Genomic DNA, 24,282 nt, shown 5'->3' with positions numbered 1-24,282 from the left:
TCTCCGACTAAAAAGAAAAGGGCGTCGGTTCCGACCAGTCCGTCGGATCCGACCGCCAAAAGACATAGGCAGGCTTCTCCTTCGGCTCCAAGGACTTCGGAGCCGAGGGCGGAACGGTCTGCCTCGATGCCACCAGTCTCGACTCCTCTGGTTTTGGAGCCGATGGCTGGGGCATCGAGAGGCGGGTCACCTTCGTCGGCTCCACTGGTCTCGGAGCCGACAAGGGTTGCCCGCTCAGACACTTCCTCCTCGGCGCCGAAGTCCACCTCGGCACCGATGGAATCTAGTGTGGGTATTCCTTCGGCGCCGATAGTCATCGGGTCGCCTCGGAGCCGGTCCCCTAGCCCTTTGGGGCCGTTGGAGAAGCCATCTCGAACCCGTTCAGTATCCTCTCGGTCTTCGAGGATGTCGGATTCAGATATAGACAGGGTGCTCCAAAGACTGTTCCAGTCTCCAGTCTTCCAAAAATTTGTTTCGGCTCCGACCCAGTTGGCTTCGGAGCCGATAGCCCATCCCATTGCTATTCCTCCTCCGACCGCCGGCTCCGTCGGAGCAGGTGCTGTTGGAGCCGGTGGAGATCTTAGGGTCGGCTCCGACCCTTACTCCAACCCGGGCCTTCGGGTCCGAGTTTGGTACACGGACTTCTTCGGCTGGACCCGGGGTGATGTTTGGGACCTATGCTTTCGGTTCCGAGCCTCCCTCTCGGTGCTGCGGGACTTCCGTCGGCTATCATGGCTCCGGAGACCGGACACTCCCAGGATTCTGGGGGTCCGGCTTTCAGAGCTATGAGGAGTGCCTTGGCCAAGTCTTCTTCGGCCATCTCTCCGGCTTTACCGGCACCTTCCCTGGGCGTGGAGACTGGGTCTTTGGCAGTTCCCCTGTCCGTTGGCAGCGGAGCCCCTGGGCCTGAGGTTACCCCCATTGGGGGTTCCCCTCCTCCTGAGGGTTCTTCGGAGTTGTCTTCGGAGGAACCCCCAAGGAAGAGATCGTGCAAGAGGAAGCACGTGGACTCCCCCGAGTCTATTACATCAGACACTGATCTTGATGATGCAGAGGGGTCCCCGAAGTCGTCCTCGGATGATGTCTCATTTGCAGACATCTTAGAGATCCTCAAACAACGAGGCGGCTGGATATCCAAACCCCCCTCTGCTGATGAGTCAGTGCTCCTCAAGGCCTTTGGGGCTCAGCCCTCCGCCTCCTGGGTGTCTCCGCCCTTCGACGAGCTTCTGGATTTAGTTTGTCGAAGGGCGTGGGAACATCCAGATACCGTGGAACCAGTCCCTTCTCGTCCTAATAAATTTTTGTCTGCCCCACCCGAGAAGGAGTTCCTCACTAAAGGCGTGGCTGTAGATGCCATGGTGGTGGCATCTGCTACACAACAGGACGTGGCAGAGGCTTCAACGTCCGTCCATCCTCCTAATAAGGAGTCTAGGAGCATGGACAGGTACGGGAAGCGCACCCTGACTTCAGCGGCCTTTACTTTAAGGTCTCTGAATTATTTGGCACATTTTACCAGGCTTCAGAGGGATCTGGTCAAGGAGCTGTCAGATTCCCTCTCGGGTAACCTACCTGAGCAGCTAGCCCAGTCGGTTAGCTCTCAGTTGGCTATCCTTACGTCAATTTCTAACTCGTCCATGAGGCTCATTTCCTATGCGGCCGAAGGGGCGAGTAGAGCGGCAGGCACAGGCGTGGCTCACGGAGACAAGCCTGGCTCCGCTTGTGTCAGTTCGGAGGCCTTCAAATCTTCCTTCGCCGACGCTCCCTTTGATGGGTCCTCTTTGTTTGGACCTAAGGTTAAAGACACCCTTACCTGCTGTGAGCAAGAGGGAAAAACTTTATCTGCCGTAGGTGCCCGTTATTCCACTCCCTTCGGCCTTATCCCAAGGCTAAAGGAGGGGAAGATGTGGTTCCGTAAATCACGTAAGTTTTTCCCCAACAGCAGGAAGATTCCCCTTCCAGAGGCAGAGGACGGGAAATTTTTCTGGGAGACGCCGTCCCAGAGGCGGCAGAGGGCCCGCAATTCTGGAGACCGCGAGTCCTTTCGTGGCTCTTCAGCCTCCCACACATCATGAGGGATTGCCCGTCTGTGCTGCTCCGGAGCCAGTCGGGTGTCATTTTGCCAAGCACCTAAAAGCCTGGGAGTCAATCACTCAGGACAGATGGGTGCTTCGGATCATTGCCGGAGGTTACACCATTCCGTTCATATACTCACCCCCACCGTCCAAAAAAATCCCGGACCCACCACCCAGTCAAAGGGAAATTGCAGCCGCAGAAGCTTTAAAGCTGCTAGAAAAAGGAGTCATCCAACCGGTCCACACAGACCAGATCGGATCCGGAAATTACTCCAGGTTCTTTTTAGTGCCAAAAAAGACAGGGGACCTGAGACCAATATTGGATCTCAGCAGACTGAACCAATCCGTCACGAAATCCAAATTCGAATGGTCACGTTACAATCCATTCTCCCATTGTTGGAGAAGGATGTTTGGATGTGCTCCATAGACCTCAAGGACGCCTATTATCACATACCGATACATCACGCGTCCAGGAGGTATCTGCGCTTCAGCCTGGGAGTCAGTCATTACCAATTTTGTGCACTGCCCTTTGGTCTCACCACAGCCCCAGGGTGTTCACCAAGTGTTTGGCAGTAGTGACGGCTCACCTGAGAAGTCTTGGATTCCAAGTGTTTCCCTATCTGGACGACTGGCTCCTGACTGCCACCACCAGGCATCTACTAATGGACAACCTCAAAGCCACCATCTCCCTAGGTGCTACCCTGGTATTACATTCAATTGGTCAAAGTCTGTCTTGCTGCCCTCTCAGCGCATAAGGTTCATAGGAGCAGAGATAGACTCAAAATTGATGCGCGTTTTTCTTCCTGCCGAAAGGATCCAAACTTTACAGGGCCAAGTTCAAGCTCTGATTTCAAGATCCAAAGCCCCAGCCAGGATGGTTCTACAAGTTTTAGGTTCAATGTCTGCCACGGTTCTTTTAGTTCCTCTGGCAAGATTGCACATGAGGATTCTTCAGTGGCTATTGTCAACTCAATGGTCCTTTCAGGACCTTCCCCTCAATCATCCCATCATAATTACAGAAACATGCAAACGGGACCTGCGCTGGTGGCTTCAGACATCCAATCTAAATCTAGGAAGTCCTTTTGTTATTCCCTCTCCAGTGGTCACCCTGACGACAGATGCCTCCCAGACAGGGTGGGGGGGGGCATTGTCTGGGCAGGTTAGTTCAGGGATCCTGGCTTCCAGACGAAACTCTTCTCCATATCAGTGTATTGGAGATGAGGGCGGTACTTCTATCCCTACAGGCCTTACACAGGTTTCTCCCTCAGGGCATAATCGCCATCCACACAGACAACATGTCGGTGGTCTGGTACCTAAACAAGCAAGGAGGGACCAGATCTTACCCCCTTTGCAGAGAGGCCATGAGGGTGTGGGAATGGGCGGTAGCTACCAGCCGTTTCTTGGTAGCGACCCACATTCCGGAAATCGAATATACTGGCAGACAGATTAAGCAGGACAATTCTCTCTCCTCACGAGTGGTCCTTAAACAAAACAGTAGCAGATCAGGTTTTCCGGAGATGGGGGACACCGTGCTGCGACCTATTTGCAACTCCACTAAACACCAAGTGCAAAAGGTTCTTCTCCTTGACTCCACATCAGGGAGTACCAGCTATGGATGCTCTAGCACAACCTTGGCCAACAGGGCTTCTTTATGCTTTTCCTCCGATTCCACTTCTCTCCAAAGTCATTCAAAAAGCTTCTCAATTGGGGTCCGCAATGATACTGATTGCCCCATACTGGCCTCGTCAGGTATGGTTTCCTTACCTGAAGAAACATGCGTGGACGATCCGTGGACTTTAGACCTAATTCGGACCTGTTAATTCATCAGTCGGGACAACAGCACCAGTCCCTTCACTCCTTGAAGTTGACAGCTTGGTTCCTCCACTTCCGACTTTAGTCAGAAGTCACACATTAGACCCGGAAGTTATTCACATTTTATCTTCGCCCACAAACCCACCACTAAGAAATTGTACCTCAGTAAGTGGAAGAGGTTTGCTATCTGGGCTCAACTCAGGGCTTAGACCCTATCACTGCTCCTATCCCAGAGGTTTTGAAATTCTTAACATCCCTGTTTAATCAAGGATCTTCTGTCTCTACTATTAAAGTCCAACTAGCGGCTATCTCTAAATTTCACGAGTCCATGGATCCTCCATTGATGAGCAGCAGACTATGCAAAACTTTCATTAAAGGTGCGGGTCTGTTAAGACCCCAGTTTTTCATCCTGCCCCTCCGTGGGATCTAGATTTAGTGCTTCGTGCATTGACATCTTCCCCTTCGAACCGGCTGCTACATGTGAGTTAAAATATCTGTCTTGGAAAACTGCCTTCTTAGTTGCAATTACTTCTGCAAGAAGAGTTTCAGAGCTCCAAGCCCTGTCTATTAAACCACCGTACTTGATTTTCCACAAGGATAGAGTATCACTTAGGCCTAATCCATCCTTTGTCCCTAAGGTCTGTTCTAATCTCTGTCTCCAACAGTCTCTAGAGCTACCAGTTTTCTTCCCAAAATTCTCCAATCAGGCAGAATACACTCTCCATAAATTGCATGTTCACAGGCAATTCGCTTCTATTTAGACAGGACTCAGCAACTTCGTAAGTCAGACCAGTTGTTTGTGTCCTTCTCAGACAATAAATTGGGTAAAACCATCACAAAAGCTACTATCTCCAAATGGATTAGAGATTGCATAACTCAGGCTTATTCTTCTTTGAATAAGCAACTTACAACATCTATCAAAGCTCACTCTACCAGAGCTATGGCTACTTCTATAGCTTTTCATTCCAAGCTCGCTATATCGGAGATTTGTGCTGCGGCTACTTGGTCCAATCCGCACACTTTCATTTCCCACTATAAATTGGATGTGGCATCTAAAGGACGAGCATCGTTTGGTTCCACGGTACTCAGGAGTGTTTTCCAGTGAGCCACCCAGGATTCAGGTGCTAGGGACGCTGTCCCATCAGTCAGAATGTAGGCGAGATAGGATCACATAACATCTTTTAGTTATGTACTCACCATAACTTCAGATGTTTGGGATCCATCTCGCCTACATTCCTAAACCCACCCTCCTTCCCCCTGCCTTGGAGATCAGAAGAGATTGAACGGTTTGAGTTCTACTGTTTTTATCTTGTTCATCTGACGATGTTATATAATCAGAGCGTGCATGTGTGCATGTATGCGGACAAACTAGATCTGGGGGACTGGTAGTGGTGCATCCTGGGATATAGTAAGCTCAGCCAATAAGAGACTTCGCTCTTTGGCATAAGCGTGCCGAGTCGGAGCCGAGGGATCGGCTCCGAACCCATCAGTCAGAATGTAGGCGAGATGGATCCCAAACATCTGAAGTTATGGTGAGTACATAACTAAAAGTTCCTCTGAATCCCCTACCACACACTTAAATCTTTATGGCTATACCCAACTACAAAGGTAGTATCCTGGACTGGATACTTAACAACTACCTAGACCTGTATAACATAGGTACCCTCCCAGATGACCTAAGTGACCATCTACTCACTTACATCATTAAACATAGTAAATGACCACCACCAAATTCTCTCTAAAACTACACATCCCACAAGAACTTTAACCTCGTCACCTTTCAGAATGAACTCAAAGCATGCAATTGGGCCATCCTAAAAAATCTTCCACTGGATGATACTGTAGCCTACTTTAATTCCAAATTCCTCACCATCCTAGACTCCCATGCTCCTATCCGCACCCCCAAAGCCAAAGCCAAGACAGCCCCCTGGCTCACGAAAGTAACCAGAACTAAAATTTTGGCTAAAAACAAAAGCATGGGATAAATGGCTTACCTCTAAAGACCCACTCGACCATATTAAATTTAAACAGTTAAGGAATGATGTCAAGAAAGCTACACTATTAGACAAAAAAGACTTCTAACACCACATTCAGCGTAAACATCAGAACAAATCTCAAAAATTTTGGGCAGGCTTTAACAAACTGCTCCACCCTGGCCAAACCACCACTCCCGCCCCATCAGTTTCTAACCTAAAAACTCCAGAGGAAACTGCAACTATCTTTAACAACTTCTTTACCAAGACCATCCAGTCACTAGCCAGCCAGCTATCCCCCATCAACCCCTCGCAGAATTCCTCTCCAACCACCACCCAACCACCTTTAACTTCCAGCCTGTATTAACATCTACTATCAAATCCCTACTTACCAAGCTAAAGCCCACTACCCTAGCAGCTGATCTCTTCCCACCCGAATACCTACAGAAAAGTGCAGAGGCCATTGCATACCACATTTCAATTATCATAAACCGCACCTTGTCTGAAACTTATTGCCCCTCTGTCTGAAAGGTCTCCCATGTCATACCCCTTCATAAGGGAGGTAACTCAGTAGACCTCTGTAACTACAGACCAATAGCCATACTATCACCACTGGCCAAAATAATGGAAAAATGCATCCATAACCAATTAACCCACTACCTCACCCAAAATAAACTCCTGGCCAACTCTCAGCATGGCTTTAGGCCTCATCATAGCACCACTTCATCCCTACTGTCCTTCTCTAACTCTGTTAACATTAATCAAAACAATAACAAACTAACCTCAGCTGTCTTCCTAGATCTCGCTAAGGCCTTTGACATGGTCAATCACCAGCTACTTATCAATACCCTGAAGCACCTGTCACTTAACTGCAGCCGTATTAAATGGTTCAAGTCCTATCTGACTGAGAGACAACAAGCAGTATTATGGAAAAATACCCTATCAACCCGGCTACCCATTACTCTAGGAGTCCTCCAAGGGACCATATTAGAGCCTCTACTCTTCTCAGTCTTCATCAGTGACCTACCCACTATCACCCCCAAGGCCACCTGCATTCAATATGCAGATGACTCTACACTAATCTGCACAGCATCCTCCTTAACTGAGCTCAACATCCTAACCCAGAATACTTTCAATGAGGTAGAAAAATGGTTTGCTGACTGTCAGCTTCTCTTAGACCCCAGTAAAAACAAGCTCCTAATCTTTTCCCTCACTAATAAAATCTCTTCGCCATTTTTTACTTTAACGTCCAACAATGGCACTAATATCTCCCCAGATACTCACACAAAACTCCTGGGGATCACATTTGACAATACCCTAAAATATGACACCCATGTCAATCAAACAATCAAATCTGTCAACAAAAAACTGGGCTCTCTCTATAGGATCAAATTTTTCCTCACCCCATTAGCAAGAACTGCTATTCCACCCTACTCTACGCCTCCCCTCTTTACACTAACTTGAATAAAGCCTCTCTCGCCAAACTTGCTAGCTGTTATAACAAAGTTGCCAGATTCGCCACAGGTACACCCTCTAGGACCCACCATTGTATCAACCTAACCCAACTAGGATGGCTTGAATGGCCTAGTCTTGTCCAATATAACCAACTCATTATAGCCCACAAGGTTTTATACCAACTTGAATGCACACCTGCATTAAATGAGATCATTAAACCATATAGCAACCTGAGGTCCTTGCTCTCTGCTGAGAAACTGCTGGTGCAAACGACTAAGAACAAAAATGTGGCAGGGGACTCGCTGTTTGCCATCTCGGTAGGTAAAACCTGGAACTCACTACCTGCCATACTCACTCTCCAACCCTCCCTAACCCTGTTAAAAAAAAGCCTCAAACACCACCTCCAATCGCAATGGCACTGTCCCTGCTTAAACCCTGGCTAACTACTACCTGCGGTATGTGGAAACCCTGTCTAATCATATGCTGATAGAGTCCATACTCTTAAGGGACCTAGTCCTAATATGAATGTCTTAAATATTGTAACCTTAGCAAAGTCAAGCTTGTTTGTACGATTGCACCGTACTGATGAATGTATTTTATATACATGTACGTTTGTGCCTTGCTGGTTAATGTATTTTACATGCATTTCCAATTGCCTCTATTGTCCTTATGTAACTGGAGCTTTTCTCCCCAGGCCTCCGCTGAAAATGGACATATATCCAGTCATACTTTCCCGGTAAACAAATGTAAAATAAGTAAATAAAATAAATAATTGGAGACACCACAGAGATTTCTCACCAAGAATTTACAGGGTATACAAAACAGCTCTTATGTGGAAAGACTGAAAGCCTTGTCACTGTATTCTGTCTCCTACATGTTGCTAAGGGGTGACCTGTACCTGGCTTACTGGGCAGTCTTTGACCTGGCCCTGATGTAAATGCTACACATTTGTAAATCAAACTGCAGGAGGGTCACTCACTCCAGGAATCTTAGCCTAGCCTCTGACATGAACAGGTCATGCCCGAGAGAGAGAGAGAGACATCTCCCAGAGACTGAAATTTCACTGGAACAAGCTTTCAATTTACATGAAACAGAGACCCTCCCTGAAACTTTTTAAATGCAGCCTACATCATTGGATGGGTGACCACAGATTCAGTCCTGGGTTGGTGCCCGTGTTACTCCTGGACAGAGGAAGTTGATATTGACTACCATAGACCCTTACTTCTGCGAACCTCACTCGCCTAACCCTAGCAATTGTAAGTGCTCTTGGGCTGTTAGCCTAGTAACCTGCTATAAATGTTTTAGATCTAGTAATCCCAAACAGTCCTCACAAAGGTAAGCTACTTACTACTCTGATTATTACAGTCCCTATCCACTACCCCTTTATGGCAGTGTTTTCCTTCAAAACTACCAACCCCCCCATTAGAAGTTTCACAAAAAAAGGGAGATCAGGTCCGCAGAGAATGTAATAATGTAAACATTACAACAGTCTTACATTCAGTAAGATCCTTCTAACACCCTTGAAATATTTCAGCACTGTAATAAGCGATATCGTTGACAGAGTAGTAGGTGAAATTCATATCTATGGGTAAAGCATGGTCTGAATGGCAAAACATATTACATCCTTGTGATTATGCTCTTTCTCTCGGTAAGAGAAAAAAAAGTGATTAATTGTAGAAGCTAAATCATCCTGCTTTAAAATTCAAGCAAACAAGTACAAATTTTCTCTCAGTCCAAATTATTCTAGAAAGTTATCAAGGGTTTATCTAATCTAATCCTGATTTCCAGCAATTTGTACATCTCAAAGAAGCTTAAGGACCTTAATGTATGTAAATATTCTACTTAAAATACAAACTTCTTGTGTAACACAGCAACCTACCAAAATTCCCCCACTCAGAAATCTCCCGCATATAGTTGTGTGTGTGTGTGTGTGTGTATATATATATATATATATATATATATATATATATATATATATATATATATATATATAAAATGTAAGCGCTTATAAAAAAATCTTCCTAATTCTATCCAAAACTGGTTACCAGATATTAAAATGAAATATACCAGTAATGTTGTAATGCAGTCGTATGCATTTTAAAATGTTTAAATTCATTCACGTTTTAAAATTTTGATATCAAGAAAATACCTATTCTTCATATCTGCATTGTGTTCTTCTGTATATCCATGAATTTTACTGTTCCAAAGGCATGTGGTAGTGTCGTTTCAAAGGATTATTTGGAGAGGTATCTGTAATTTTATTGACTTGGTGCACTCTGAAGATGATTTGCTTTTTATTAAAACAAATTTAGTGAAGAAGCTGAATGATTTTGAGCATGTCAAAAAGATTTACATACTAATGTAATAATTTTTATTTTTTTCCCCACTTCTGTTTTGTCACACTCAGAGAAGAATGAAGGCTCTGGAAGTACATTTAGTTTTGCTGTCAAGCCAGCAATGAGGTAAGGAATCCTGTCTTTCTCCTACATGGAGGTACAGCAAAAACAACAGCATTAAATCCTGAACTTTCAGGCAGTTTAAGTATTGCACATATATCTGTTTTGATGTGTAATTTAGAGGTTTTGTAGACATTTGGAATAATTTGAAAAAATTGTGTAGTATAGAATTTATCAACAGTAGTCAAGGATTGTTGAAGTAATGAGATCAAGGTTTAATAATGAGATAGTTTGTGAACAGGATAATGAAGGAAGCATTTTGTGTACTGGGTTTGAATGTTATACACTGTAATAGGTAATTGTTTTGACAAAAAAAGGGAAAACTGTTTGTATAGGGAAAATTACTATTGATATCGACATACTAAGAAGTTTTGACGATGGTCCATCTTAATAATATGTAAGATCCATGTTAAAAGTCACTTTACATTCCTTATTAAAAATAAAAAAAAAACAGAATTCAATCTTGTATTGCTTCTTTAAACTGTGGTTTATTAAGTTGAAACAAGAGATGAGCAATCTTCTTTATACTCATCCCTGCTGCAGTAGCCTTAGCTATATGGTTATAACCTGCCAAGGAAATAACAGCTGGACAGCTTCCAAAGCTTCAGGACACCTTCCACACAACCAGACTGTCATGCAGCTTGAGCTGAGCTGATTAAAAGACAAGTTTGGATGCAAAACCCATCAGAGCTTTACTGCCGCCATATGCTCTTCTGAAGTTTTGAGGATCACCGATCGGCTTGTGCCTTCCTTAGCTAGGGAGATAAGTTCCTTTTTGGGGGGGGATCCATTTCTTTATTTTACTGATGTTTTATTATTTTCCTCTTTAGGAAAGTTATTTTAAAGCTAGGAGTATTCTGATTTAACAGATTGTCACAAGACTGTAACATACTTTTAAATGGAGCTCTAATTTCTGTCAGTTTAGAGTAGTGTTATTTAACTGATTTAACAGTTTTCCCACTGAAAATAGTTTAAGGTTGTGGTGCTGTCATAGTGTTTGAAAGTGCTTTTTATTGTATTTTTTTTCCTGTCAGAAAACAAAAAAGGAACTTTTGTGAACTGGTAGTTTTACGGGCATTGCTGCTTGATTTCCCCAGGATAGAGGTGCCATTTTCAGCTTGACCATGGCACAGATTGTCCTTTCCATGATCTGTCTTTCTTTCAGCCACAAAAAGAAAAAGATAAGCAAACGGCCTTTACCACAACAGCAGGCTAGCAGTTTGCCTCAGGTGGGTGACACTGCTGTAACCATTTGTTGTACCTCAGACCACTCATCTTTTACCTCCAGATCCCTCTGGTGTAGCCCCTACAGCCACTGGGGACCGGGGGTTAGTCACGTCCTCTGCACCTGTTGGAGCCCCTCTCAGTGGTCAAGGGAGAACCACTCTTTGTGGTTCTGGAAGAGGGAATAGGAAAGATTCCCTGTCGTGTTAGAATGCTGTGCGGGAAGCAACAGCTGCTGTTAGTAACACGGTTGGCCTCATTTTTCCTGTCAGAAAGACACAGAAAATCATGCATGTATCTACTGCCTTGGGGTTTGATTCAAGGTAGTAATCCTTCTTGTAGAGTAGCTTCCAGTAAAAGAAAGAGGGATGCATCCTTTCCTAAAGAGATTCAGGATTCTGAATCTGAACAGGAAGGCATAGGGATGGATTCAGAGTTTTAATTATCCTCAGATTCCTGATTTAGAATCTGAGGAGAGCTTTCTAAATCTCCTTTTGGGGGGTTTCTCTTTCTGTGAGACTATTGCTAGAATAATCCTAATGTTTTCAGTGGGAAAACACTGAGGTTTCGCAGTCCCTCAAAAAATACTATGAGTTGTTACAGAAGGATTTACCAGAACCTACACCCATTCCTCATATCCTGTCTCCTTTAGAGGATGTTTGTCTTACTGCCTGCAGTTTTTCTGATAGCCAGCTGTCCCTAAAAATGTATAAAGTTCCTCAGTCTTTAAATGTTTGTACACTATTCCCAAATCTGACCCAGAAGCTTTAGCCTTAGTTGACTCCTCTGCTAATAAGCAGTTATTTAATTCCAATCCCAGTCTTTCTAATAAGGATGGGAAAATTATTGATGGGTATGGAAAAAAGTGTATACTTCTGTAACTTTGAATTTCAGAATTTTAAATTATTGGGCTCATATTTTAGAGTGTTTTTCTGACATGTTGTGAATGTATGAGAAATGTTTTATCTACAGATGTTCATCGTGTTACCCTGATGCAGTCATCACACTTGGGTTATCCTGTCGTCAGGCTGTCCCGCAGTCGGCCGGATTTCCAAAGTCTTGGTCCGACATCGGTTGCTGTCGCCTCATCCCTGACGTCAGTGCGCCAGGGGTATATATATTGCAACCGACGCCATTTTCTTCAGTCTTTCTTGCCGCGCGGTGCTCGAAGCAGAAGCAGTTCGCAAGTGCCGGTCGGCCGACTCCTGAGATTTTCGAATTAGAATTTCAGACCGAAGTCTTCTATAAAGCTAAGTACCCCATTGGGGAAACTTTTCTTGCCTCAGACTGATGTCAGAAAAAGTTAACAATTGTATTTCTTATGGGAAGCAAATACCTCATAAGGATTTTCATTCCTATTGCATACCTTGCCTAGGCCCTGATCACGACGTCACTTCTTGTCATTTTTGTGCTAGATTTAATAAACGTACTATTAAAAGACAATTTGATTTCGCATAACACTTTTTTGGTAGAAAATTTAATTACACCATGCTGTCGGAGCTACCGACTACTGGCGTGCACAAAAAGCGCAGGGACAAGGACCGACAGCCCAGGCCTAAGCCCGATTCCGAGGCCTCGGTTGATCTGGTCTCCGGTTATCAGTGAGGCTCCGACGCAGCCTCTGACTACCGCAGTTTTGGAACCCGAGACCGCTACAGATATTTTGACGGAATGTACTAGGCCGACGCAGCCTTTTACTTCAGGGCCTTCCGACGATTTACCTTCCAAGGACGTCGGTGCTTCTGAAACGCCATCAGTTTCTGAAGGCATTTTCAGACCGACATCTCTTACAGTCAAAACGTTTTCCAAGTCGAAGACACCTTCTAAATCGAAAAAGGCTTCACTTCAGTCTCCTGTTCAAGGCCCTATGCCTAAGAAACAGATGCTCAAGATGGCTGAAGATTTGATTTCTCTTATCAGGGGTTCCCAGCCTCCTCCTGACAAAAGGCCTAGACAAGAGGAAGATTCTGCTTCCTCTGAACAACTGTCTATTTCTTCGGATTCCTCTGAGGACCAAGACTATTCCTTCTCTCCTTATGAAGATTCTGATGCTGAGGACTCTATTCCCTCAGCTTCCCCTCCAGAAGATTACTCTTTTGGGGAAACTTTACACACTATGAGGGAACATTTTCACTGGGAAGGTCAGGATTATTCTGATTCCAAGAAAATGCTCAGAGAGTTTCTTAACTCCCCCAACACAGACCCCTAGCCATCCCTCCTGTTTTGGACATTGTAGATGATGTCTATTTAGAATCTAGTTTCAACCCTGATTCTCTACCTCCTGCCCCGTCCAAGCCTGACAGATACTACAGAGTACCTGATTCCCACAAATTCCTTTACAAAAGCCCAGTAGCTAATCCAGAGACCATCTCCCAGGGTCCCAAGGGGGCTAAGGCTTCCATGGCTAAAAATCCAGTACCTTCTGAAAGGGATTCAAGAGCACTAGACAGATGGGGGAAAAAGGTTTACACCTCAGCCACTTTAGCTATGAGAGCACTAAACTGTCAATTTCATATGCTTAAGTATCAGCAATTTCTGATCTCTCAGTTAAAACAAAAGATAACCACCCTCCCTCAACAATCTGAATTGAAAGAAGTACAGGATTTGTTGCACGCCACCGAGCAGGTGGGCAAACATACCTTACAATGTGGGTTTGATTCTTTAGAGGCCTCCTGCAGAGCAGCTGTCACTGGATCAGCTGTCACTGGATCAGTTATACGTAGGCATGCCTGGTTAAATGAACAAAGTCTGCCTGGTCATGTTAAAGCAAAACTACTAGATGCTCCCTTACAGCAGGATGTTCTTTTTGGTGTTAAAGCAGAAGAAGTTTTAAAGAAAATGGAAGATAAGGCAGAATCAATGCAGACAGTCAAAGATTTCCTACAAGTACAACCCCCTCACTTCAGCAGAAACTGGCCAACAAAAAATTGGTCCTTTCCAGCCACTGACAGGCCTCAGAGGGGTAAATACAGGCGCCCAAGGGGCAGAGGACAACCACAAGCTCAGTATAAACCTCGCCAATGGGGCACTCCAACCCAGAAGGGAGGAGAAGACAGGTCTCAATCCACCAGAAGGCAAACTCAATGACTTGCACCTCAGCTGGCCAAACAAAGCTCTTTTGTCAGCCCCTGGGAAAACTAGCACTATTTGCAGACAACTGGCACATGGTCACAAAGGACAAATGGGTCCTAGACATAATTTTACAAGGATACAGATTCCACTTTCACACCTTGCCAATAAAAAGAGGAATGCCAAACCTGCCACAAAATCAAAGGGCAGAGGCTCAAAAACAAATTACAGCTCTCATGCCATGAGAGCCATTCAAAGGGTACCAACTCAAGAGCAAGGCCAAGGATTTTACTCAAGACTCTTCCTAGTACCCAGAAAGAAAATGCTTGGAGACCAATTCTGGACCTTTCAATTCTAAACACGTACTTACAAGTTCCCAAATTCAAGATGCTAACACTACAGCAGCTACTTCCCATGTTGGGCAAGGAAGCATGGCTGGTAACGTTGGACCTCAAGGAGGCATACCTGCATGTCCCTATCAGACAAAGTTGCAGAAGATACCTCTGTTTCATTGCAGGTTCAACCCATTATCAATTCTCTGCACTGCCCTTTGGCTTATCTACTGCGCCCAGAGTATTCACAAAATGCCTGGCACCAGTAATTGCATACTGCAGACAAAGAGGAATTCAAATATATCCATACCTGGACGACTGCCTCATCCAAGCAGAAAGAAAAGACATTCTCCTACAACATCTGGCTTTTGTGAAGCATCTACTAAATTGTCTGGGGTACACAGTAAACGAAAAGAAGTCAAAACTAGTACCCTCACAAAAAATGACATTCCTGGGTGCCAGCTTGGACACAATGGCCCAGAAGGCTTATCTTACACTAGACAAGCAATTACAACTGACTCAATATTTCAGGACAATGGCAACAAAGACCCAATTAACTGCAAGAAAAATTCTGCAGGCTTTGGGCTTCATGGCATCTTGCATTCTGATAACACCATTTGCAAAACTGCATATGAGGAAATTACAGTGGTACCTAAAAAGCGTATGGTCTCAACACAGCCACAGCTTGGACACAGTGATATCTCTCATTCCCTGCCTTCAACAGGAATTTCTATGGTGGGCACAGGCATGTCACCTCAACAAGGGTCAGCCTTTCACCTTGCCCCCACCCAGGCAAACTATCACAACAGATGCTTCAGACTATGCCTGGGGGGCACACATGGCAGGGCAATTCATTCAAGGCCTATGGACTGCAGAACAAAGAAAACTGCACATAAACCAAAAAGAGATGCTAGCTGTACAGAAAGCTCTGACAGCCTTCAAGGATCTACTACAGCCAGGACAACTTGCAATAAAGACGGACAACACCACAGTAATGTGGTACATAAACAAACAAGGGGGCACACATTCTTACGTTCTTTGCAGGCAAGCAATAATCTTATGGAACACAGCTCTGGCCTACCAAGTCCAGTTACAAGCTCAATTCCTGCCAGGACAGAAAAACACATTGGCAGACGACCTAAGCAGAACCATCAAAGATCCCCACGAGTGGAAGCTAGACCCACAAATATTTACAATGATAACTCAAAGATGGGGCCTACCAAATATAGACCTGTTTGCCAGTCCTCAAAACTACCAGCTGACAAAATTTTGTACAAGGACATTCCACCATCAAGCTTGGAAAGTGGACGCTCTCTCCTTCAGTTGGAAAAACCTGACAGCATATGCCTTTCTTCCATTACCTCTTCTCACAAAGGTACTTTTGAAGGTCAAAAAGGAGAAACCTCGAATGATTCTCATAGCCCCAGACTGGCCACACCAGCACTGGTACCCGCTACTGAAGAATATGACTCACAGCCCACCATGGATATTGCCTCAAATACCTCATTTGCTCACACAGCAGAACAAGCAGATTCTACACAGCCAGATCAAAACCTTAAACCTGGCTGCATGGCAAATCAATTAAGTATCCAACCTACACCTCTTTCACAAGCAGTACTGGATGTTATTCTAGAAGCCAGGAGGCCAAGCACCAGGAAGGCTTACTCGGACAAATGGAAAAGGTTTTCTGCTTGGAACCAAGCTAAAGGCCAAGACACAACTCAGCCTCATATGCCTCACATTCTGCAGTATTTAGCTGAGATGTTGCATAAAGGACTTTCCTTCTCCTCAGTTAAGATCCATGCATCAGCTATTTCAGCTCACTATGACACGAATCCACCTTTATTTTCAAATCCTCTCCTATGGCAGTTCCTCAGAGGGGCAAAAAACATTAGACCACCTAGAAGAGCTCCTACACCAACATGGGACCTCAACTTTGTTCTGGAAAAACTAACGCTACCTCCCTTTGAACCAGCTTTTTCTGCAGACCTTCAGTTTCTATCTTGGAAGACTGCCCTGCTCCTGGCAATAACTTCTGCTAGGAGAGTCTCAGAATTACAGGCGCTTATGTCAGTGGAGCCTTTCCTCATTTTTCATCAAGACAGAGTTTCTCTACGAACTAATCCTTCCTTCATGCCTAAGGTGGTTTCCAGTGTAGCTTTAATTCAAACCATCCACCTACCCACTTTCTTCCCCAATCCACAGAACAAAGGTGAGAGACTCCTGCACTCCTTGGATATTCACAGGCAGCTTCGTTACTACTTGGATAAAACTAAGGCTTTCAGAAAAACTGACCAGCTCTTTGTTTCCTATGCTACAGCTTCTCAAGGGAGGGCCATATCCAAGCAAACCATTTCTAAATGGATAGGCCATTGCTTACGATTCTGCTATACCCATCATGGGAAACCAGTTCCTCCTACCATTAGATCCCACTCTACCAGGGCAACAGCTACCTCTACAGCCTTTCTCAGGGGGGTTCCTACCAAGGAAATTTTAGAAGCTGCAACTTGGAGTTCTGTACACACCTTCACCAAACACTATCACCTACCTCTTTATTCTAAGCCCAGGGCAGGCTTCGCCACTGCAGTTCTGCAGGGCCTCATTGCCTCCACTAACCCTCTATGATGCCTCCACCCTACCTTAGCTTTGGGACTCAACCCAAGTGTGATGACTGCAGCAGGGTAACACGATGAACATAGTACAGTTTTGTACCTAACATAAATGTAGATGTTAGAGTGTTCACCCTGCTGCAGTGCAGGTTACCCTCCCTCCAACCCCTCTGATCTACTGGCTAAATCTTTATGCCTTACTGATGTATTTGCTTATAGCTGAAGGGATTTTGTGTCTGTACAGTGTTCACACCTTTTGGTACTAATTTGGATCACCTTTTTGGGGGCACCTGACATCTGGGGCAAGAAAAACTGAAGAAAATGGTGTCGGTTGCAATATATATATATACCCCTGGCACACTGACGTCAGGGATGAGGTGACAGCAACCGAAGTCGGACCAAGACTTTGGAAATCCGGCAGACTGCGGGACCGCCTGACGACAGGATAACCCAAGTGTGATGACTGCAGCAGGGTGAACACTTGAACATCTACATTTATGGTAGGTACAAAACTGTACTTTTCTTTTGGTGATAAAAATCTGCTCTAAATAACTTGGTTTCTTCTGTTGCACAAGTCACTACTCATTGTTTGTAGTGAGTATGTGACTCTCTTGATACTTCTTCCAGGCCTATGGCTGCTGGTACAGTTTTAAGTAGGTTTGCTTGGTTGCATTCTCTGTCTTCTAGTTGGTGATAAAATTGTCTCCTTTGGATACAGATTTAGTGCTTGGCTCCTCTGCTGCAAAGGTGACCAAAAAGTGTGATGAAAGGGGCAAGTGTATTCAGGGAATTAATAAGATTTTACAGCAGTCCTTTTTCAAATTGTCCAAGGGATTTTCTTTCTCCTCATCCAGTTTTAGCCAAAAACAGAATAAGCTGTCTTAACAGAGTTCAGGTAAACAGACGTTTAAGAAGTGGCAAAGAGGTTCAAAACATAAGTGTCAAACCTCTCTAAACCAAGGACACTCCAAGTCTGAATGACTATTCAAGAGACCGTGTGACCCCCTCCCACCCTGGCCCTCTTTCTCTTCCAGAAAGTTTGAATCTCCATTTTTCTCTTTGGCAACTGATTTTTTCAGACAAATTGGTTTTGGAAAATCATTCATTAGGTTTACAGGTGGCAAGAGGAGGAAATTCTCCTTTCCAGGGGTCATTCCTCTTCTTTCCTGTTCAACACATGGTGTCGCAAGGAGTGATAAAACCAGATCCTCCTTTCCAGATGGGGAAGAAGTTTTATTTAAGGATGGTCCCAGTCCCAAAGAAAGAAAATGCTTAGCAACCAGTTGAGGATATTTCTTTCCTAAACCTGTATGTGATAGTGTCTCAATTCAAAATGATGTCATTTCACAACCTGTTGCCACCTCTTCCTCCTTCGTTTGGTGTGGTAACACTAGACTTGTCATATTCCTATTCATCCAGACTTCAGGCATTTCTTAATGTGATCCTGACACACAAAACTTTATTAGAACTCCACTACCATCTGGACTGTCTGTTTCACGTAGTTTGTTCACAGAATGTCCTCCTACAGTTGTACCTCATTGTAGGATACAGGGTATGCAAATTTTTCCATATTTAGATTTTCAAAAATCTCTGTCTTGGGTGAGAGATGTCTTGCTCAAGCTGGATTCCAAGAGAACATTATAAAGCCGTTCTTGACTGTCTCACACAGGACTGTGTTCTGGGATGTCAACTAGACACCTCAGTTTAGAGAATGTTTCTTCCACAGGAAAAAGTAGATCTTTTTTAGGTCTATTTCTAAGGTTTTCCACTTGGACTTTATTCACTGTGAGGAAATACCTCCAGATTTTGGGTATCATGGCATTTGTGATTCTCATGATACCCCTGGCAAGACTACACATGAGAAAGATATAGTGGCGTTTAAAATCTGTTTGGTCCCACCATCAACACCCTTTGTCTTTTTCAGATCCTAGTACTGGAGTTTGTCAGAAGAGAAACCACTCAGTGGAGACAACATATATCCTTAAACCAAGGTTTCCCTGCTCCAGTGCAGTCAGTCACCACAGCTATCTCAGACTTCAGTTGGGGAGCAATTTAAAAAGTGCAGGGGGTGTCTGACAACAAGGACAGACACAAGCACATAAATCTTAAGGAGATGCTTGCCCTGATCAAGACGCACAATTCTTTAAACCATCTTGGGTCCCCAGGACCTCTTCAGGTAGTTACAGACAATACCACAGCAATGTGGTACATCAACAAGCAAGGGGTAACCAGGTAATACCCCCCCCCCCCTGCAGACTAGCCATGTTAGCTTGGGATATAGCTTCACAGCCCAGTTTCACTCTACAGCCATTCTGTTAGACCAAAATTGTGAGGCAGACAAACTAAGCAGGGCAAAGACAGACCCTCATGAATGGAAACTAGATCTGGGGGTCTTCCAAGATATTGATCCGCTTGTGAAGAGTTCCTGAAGTAGACCTCTTTGCCTACTCTCTGAACAATCAAATCGCAAATTTCTGCCAGGACTCTATGCAAGAAGGTTTGTAAGACAGATGCCTTTTCTTTTCTTTGGACAGGAATACTCCTGTATACCTTTCCATTAATATCCAGGGTACTTCTGAAGATTCAAAGGGAATCCTCCAAAGTCATTCTGATAACTCCCTTCTGGCCCAGGCAACCATTGTTTTCCCTTTTTTTGTAAATGGCCAGGAGCAATTATAGCACACTTCCTCACAGAATGGATCTAGTCATATGAACAGGGGTGTTTGATACACCCCAACATCAGTCATCTTCACTTGACTGCCTAGATGATATGGTCTTAATTCCTTTTAGGGACCTGTTTTCTGAGGATGTGTAGCAGGTACTAATAGAGGCAAGAAAGCCTGCTACTAGAAAATCATATAGTAGCAAATGGAAAGTTTTTATTAGTCAGTGCCAACAACATAACCAACACCCATTTAAGGCTAGTTGTTCTCTGGTTTTACAATTTTTGTGTGAGTTACTATATTATGGCTTTTCTTATTCCTCTGTCAAGGTTCATTTATTGTCCATTTCAGCATGTCTACCCTTGGAGCCTCATCTTCTAGTTCTGTCATATGTCAAAATGTTCTTGAAAGGGGTTTTGCATAAGAAGCCTCCAAATAAACCAGTGGCCCCTCCTTGTGATCTTAGTTACTCTAGCATCAAATTATCATTTGCTCCATTTGAACCATTTAATCTGGCTGACTTGAGGTTCTTAACATGGGGAAAAGTTTTATTGATTGCTCTGACCTTTGCAAGAAGGGACCTGAGTTGCAAGGTCTTATGGGTAATCAACCCTACCCCTTTTTCCACAAGGACAGGGTTTCTTTGAGAACTAAAGTGGTATCCGAGTTTACTTTAAGTCAAAGTATCCATCTCCTCATTTTCTTTCCTGACCTAAAGATGAGGGAGGAAGGATACTCCATACCTTGGATATCCACAGACAGTAGTAAATCTTTCAAATCATTGGATCAACTGTTCATTTCTTATCAAGGTAAGAAGGGACAACTGGTCTCAAACAGACTATTTCCAAGTAGTTGTCTAAGGCTATTGCCTTTTGTTATACTCACCATGACAAATGTATTCTAGGCAGGGCCAAGGCCCATTCTACAAGGACCGTGGCTACTTCTGTGGCTTTTTGAAAGAGTTGTATTCTAGAAGAATTCTAGATGCTGCTACTTGGTCCTCAGTGTATACTTTCACAAAGTACTGTAAGATGAATTATTTCTCTAGCTGTAGATCATGGTTTGCTAGGACTGTTCTCTAGGGGCTCCTGGACCCTTCTCCTTCCACCTCCCATATATAGTTAGCTATGTTAATCCATCCATATAACTAAGGTTACTGCAGCAGTGATCAATATAGAGAACATAGTACAGTTAAATTAAACTTACCATAACAGTAATTGTTTGAATGGTCACTGCTGCAGTAGCCTTAGTCTTGCAAGGACAAGGCTAGGAATGGCAAAAAAATAAATGTCAACACCCTGGCATAAAAGATGCACCAAAGAACAAGGAGAATGGAGGTAGGGCGGGATCAGCCTCCATCTCTCTCTGCTGGCAGGAAAGCTCTGAAGGGCTTTCTACCCAGACTTGTCTTTTAGTCAGCTCAGCTTGAACTGCTTAACAGTTTAAGTATGAAGAAAAGTGTCCTGAATCTTTGAAAGCTGGCTGACTGTAATATCCTTGGCGGGATATAACCCATATAGCTAAAGGTACTGCGTCAGTTATCATTCGAACATCTGCTCTTATGGTAAGTTCAACTTGCACAACTGTACTTTTTTGCCCTTGTTAGAGCTTTATCAGATCTGTTGAAGCAGCAGTACCTGTGGGGGTCAGTAGACAGGAGACGTGTGCAGCTAAGGACTTGAACTTTGCCAATCCATGTGAAAGAAGAATACTCCAAAATGCTGCTGTGGAACTTTTCTTTGGTCCTTCTGTAGAGATGATGTTTAAGAGACTGAAAGAGAAAGGACATTCTATACAGTCTGTAAAACAGCATTTTCACGCCTCCGTTCCTATATATCTGTGATAAAAATTACCCCACATAGAGCTATCTGACTTTCTAAGACAAGGTAGAAGGAAACAAACAAAGGGTATTTAAAGCTACTACAGTAAGAAATGGGAAGCAGACTGTAATAGAAAGCCTAGGAACTCTCAGGATAGAGACCCAGGTAGGGACATCTGTGACTCATTCAAGCTCATCTCCTTCCCTCACACCCCCAGTCTCCACTTCTACTTATTTCACTTTCTGTCTCTTTTACCTCTCTCTCTATATAGATATAGATATATATATATATATATATATATGTTCTCGGGGATCAAGTAGATGTGGTCCCCTCCTTTACAGGAGCCCTTGTCATAGTGCACCATACAGTGAGTATCAGGAGGGAAACAAACAGTCTGATGTGTGGAAGCCCAATGCTGGCCACAATGCCAGAGCCCCCCCCATTGGCATACATCTCCATTGTCCAACTTCAGGAAATTAGTCATATAAAGGGTCGTCAGCTGGTGCGATCTTTAGATGTCCTCCTATGTCACTGTTGCAATATTTACACCTTAAGGCTTTCCTGCCAGGGATAGCCTAATGTTTGGCCAGTATAACAAAGCCTTTAGATCTTGTGTACACCTTATGTCACACATATGCTTTCCACTCAGGAGAGGGAGCAATAAGGTGACGTACGGACATAGTTATCCAGAACCACTTTGCTGCCACTATGAATGCCTGAATGCCATCATCAGTCGTAGGTCTGAATGCCCTTTGCTGTGCTGATGCCTAGCCATCAGATGAGTTCCTTGTCTTTTTTCTTTCCTGCTGTTGGTCTTATTTTCTCTTGGTTACCTGGAGTTCATGTCATCCAAGAAGGAAAATGTCAGTGTTGGTGGCAGACTCCCCATAAGGATCCGTTACAAACTATGCCTCTTTTGTTTGGGTGCTTTCCATGACCATACATTACTGTAAGACTTTTGTGCCTAAGACTCTTAGAAGCTGGTTGTCTTCCCTGACCATCAGTTTCAAGAGCCAGCGGCTTAAACAGTTGGCCCAGGATAGTGTGGTGGAATCAGTTAACCCTGAGGTACTACCTTCAAGCCAGAAGAAGGCCAAGAAATCTTGGCTGGATTCTTTGGCTATCCTGCCTCCAGTGGATGTCTCTCTCTAGAAGAGGGTGGTAGGTTTGTGCATTGTTGACTTCCGATTCCTTTGCTGCAACCCTGTTGGAGGCTGGCTTGGATCCTTCCTTTCGGAAGTCCTTTGAGGCTTTTGCAGACATCTGTTCCGGACGTCAAGGTCGATCAGCGGTTGGATATCTCTGAAGAGGTTCCAGGTACTCTTATTGAGTCTTGTCAAGGGAAGGAACCTCCAGTGTTTGTTAGGGGCGACGTCCCTACCAAGAAAACACAGAAGACTAAACATTTTTCCTTGCATCCTAAGGATGCTCAAAGGAGTGGCAGGAGTTTACTCAGGGCCTGTTTAATGCCTTAATGGCCCTGAAGCCATCTTAAGGGGTGTCTGTGCCTACTCCACCTTGGAGTTCAACTCCTCCTAAAAGGCCTAGGGAACCCGATTCCTTGGATGAGGATTCGAAGTTCGGTGATGAGTCTTTGTCTTATTCTTCTTAGATGCCTTCTCCCTTGGCTTTTGGCATTGATGAAGAGGAATCCATTAGCCTTGATTCTCCTTTGGAGGAGCTGTCTTTTGGTGACACAGTAGCCAGAATCAGATGTCTGATATGCAGAAGAGGTATTATGAGTTGTTTCAGTTGGATATGCTTAAACCTTCTGCAGTACCTCCTGTGTTGGCTGCTTTGTGAGACACCTTTATAGCTGCCTCTGAATCTCTGGATTCTCAGCCCTTTGCTGCTAAGAATCTTGACTGGTTCTGTGAGTTTCCTGAGGATCGTCGCTTCCTGTTAGTGTCCTCTGCCTAATACTGCTTTGGTGTCAGTCTCCTCTGACCAGCATTCTAAGGTTTTGCTCTCTACCAGGCTTGTGCCGTTGTATAAGGATAGTAGTGCCATGAAGAAGATTGGCAGCAGTATAGACCTTCTTTCTTCTTTGTTCTTTAGAGCCATTAATTACCAGACCCACTTGACCAGATGCACTCTGGCCTTGGTTGCCCTGGTTTGTCAGGTTATATTTATTGATTCCTAAGGAAAGTCCTCTGCTCTCTCAGGTGGCTCACCACTCTATTTGGTGCAGCTGTGATGCTGCTGATGCCGCTTCCAGAGTTGTTGCTTTTGGGTCTGTCTTGAGGCATTATTCTTGCCTTCATCTGCAGTCATTACCGGAGGACTTTAAGGACAAGTTGCTGGATGCTCCTTTGGATGATGATAATCTCTTTGGGATTGCTGCTACTGCTGTGTTTTAAGTCTCTTCAAGAAAAAGGTAAAGCTTTGCAGGACTGTAAACATAGTTTTGTGGCCCCATACCTCTGGGTTGCTTTTGTTCACAGGCAGCCTCGTCAGGCCATTAAAGGTAGGAAGGGTGTTAGATGAACTCCTCCTGCTAAGTCTTCTCAGGCTTCTGTGGCCCAGAAGCCTCCTTTTATGGACAGGCCTCTCTCTGTTTGACAGTTTGTTTAGCTCCTGTCATTGCTTTTTACAGACTCCAAGGCATTCAGATTGTTCCTTATTTAGATGACCTGTTGATTCTCAGTTACCTGTTACAGGCTCTAGAGTTCACTATGCATCTCCTTCAAAGTCTGGGGCTCACTGTCAACTTCTAAAAGTCTGTACTTACTCCCTCTCAGGATTGTGCATGTCTGGGCTGCAGGATTTAGACAGTGCCAATGCTGCCCTCTCTTCC

General features: G+C 44.4%; 1 protein-coding gene across 1 annotated transcript in view; it reads left to right on the top strand.

Moving 5' to 3' along the window:
• Positions 1–24,282, top strand: part of LOC122809565 (BUD13 homolog) — a 506,706-nt gene that overhangs the window by 124,467 nt on the left and 357,957 nt on the right. The window contains exon 4 of the mRNA XM_044081156.1: positions 9,720–9,774. Coding sequence (XP_043937091.1) covers positions 9,720–9,774 — 55 coding nt within the window. The remainder of the gene's footprint in view (positions 1–9,719; positions 9,775–24,282) is intronic.

This window comes from Protopterus annectens, chromosome 8.part0 (genome assembly GCF_019279795.1).
Source record: "Protopterus annectens isolate FY-2018-M chromosome 8.part0, PAN1.0, whole genome shotgun sequence".
In the NCBI taxonomy this organism is placed as follows: domain Eukaryota; kingdom Metazoa; phylum Chordata; order Ceratodontiformes; family Protopteridae; genus Protopterus; species Protopterus annectens.
Note: the sequence above shows the minus strand (reverse complement) of the source record. Positions and strands in the feature narration are given on the sequence as shown.